The sequence below is a fragment of the Etheostoma cragini genome, chromosome 23 (assembly GCF_013103735.1).
Source record: "Etheostoma cragini isolate CJK2018 chromosome 23, CSU_Ecrag_1.0, whole genome shotgun sequence".
NCBI classification, from domain to species: Eukaryota; Metazoa; Chordata; class Actinopteri; order Perciformes; family Percidae; genus Etheostoma; species Etheostoma cragini.
The window spans coordinates 159,811-161,107 of NC_048429.1; the positions used below are offsets into that span (position 1 = coordinate 159,811).

Genomic DNA, 1,297 nt, shown 5'->3' on the forward strand with positions numbered 1-1,297 from the left:
CCCACACACACACAGACACACAGACACCCACTCACACACACACACACACACACACGCAGACCCACACACACACACACAGACAGACACACACACACACACACACACACACGTGTGTGTGTATGTATCTCCCTTCCTTTACTCACCAGATCATAGATCTGATTGGCCAGCTGGACTTTCTCGTCTGCGTCTTCCAAAGCTTTGTAATAATCCTGAAACACAGTTTAAAATAATACGCATAAATATAAATAATATAATATAACATTTAATATACTATGCTGTATTTATAATGGCCCATTTTTAAATAGAGGTCAGTGACCCTGGTTTGGTTTTCAGGTCAAATCGACTCTTTTCACATTTTTACAAGAAGACATTTGGTCCAAGTTCCTGTTTTTGACCTGAAATCAGCGTCCTGTCCTGAAATAAACAGTTCCCACGTTAGACTGGATGTGACTCTTATGTAGATTTATAACATGAATTATGAGCTGATGATGTTTAACATGAATTATGAGCTGATGATGTTAGACATGAATTATGAGCTGATGATGTTTAACATGAATTATGAGCTGATGATGTTAGACATGAATTATGAGCTGATGATGTTAGACATGAATTATGAGCTGATGATGTTTGACATGAATTATGAGCTGATGATGTTTGACATGAATTATGAGCTGATGATGTTTGACATGAATTATGAGCTGATGATGTTTGACATGAATTATGAGCTGATGATGTTTAACATGAATTATGAGCTGATGATGTTAGACATGAATTATGAGCTGATGATGTTAGACATGAATTATGAGCTGATGATGTTTGACTGTGCTAGTAGAGACGGACGTCCCCTGAACATTATGATATCTGTTATTAGTTTTCTCTCATAGATTAGGAACTAAAATGTTATTTCAGATTTGTTTTTAAAACCCAAAATAAGTGCCGGGTCAGTCCGACTCGAGGGACACGAGACGTCCCGGACGTGGAGACAACACGAGGGTTAGAAAGTGTCCCCACCTTCTTGATGACCTCCATCTGCTCCTCTCTCCACTCGGGCTTGTTCTTCTTGGCGTTGACGAAGAACTCGATCACCTTCTGCTCCAGCTGATCCGTGGCGTCTCCACGGGACAAAGACAAACAGGAAGTAAGCCGTCTCGCTCACTTCACAAAATAAAAGTCTAAATTATACACAGGAACAGTTATGTCCTGATGACTGCGTGGACACAATAAAACTCTAAGAGAAGAGATGGAGACAGACAGAAAGTAAGAGACGGACACTAGAGAGAAAAGGGACATCAAATTC

The 1,297-nt window shown here is 39.9% G+C and overlaps 1 protein-coding gene across 1 annotated transcript in view; it reads right to left on the reverse strand.

Moving 5' to 3' along the window:
* The window catches only part of ing3 (inhibitor of growth family, member 3), a 3,335-nt gene that overhangs the window by 1,659 nt on the left and 379 nt on the right, over positions 1-1,297 (reverse strand). The window contains exons 2-3 of the mRNA XM_034864078.1: positions 1,012-1,151; positions 110-209 (exon numbers count right to left, since the gene is read on the reverse strand). Of these exons, the coding sequence (XP_034719969.1) occupies positions 110-209; positions 1,012-1,151 (240 nt within the window). The remainder of the gene's footprint in view (positions 1-109; positions 210-1,011; positions 1,152-1,297) is intronic.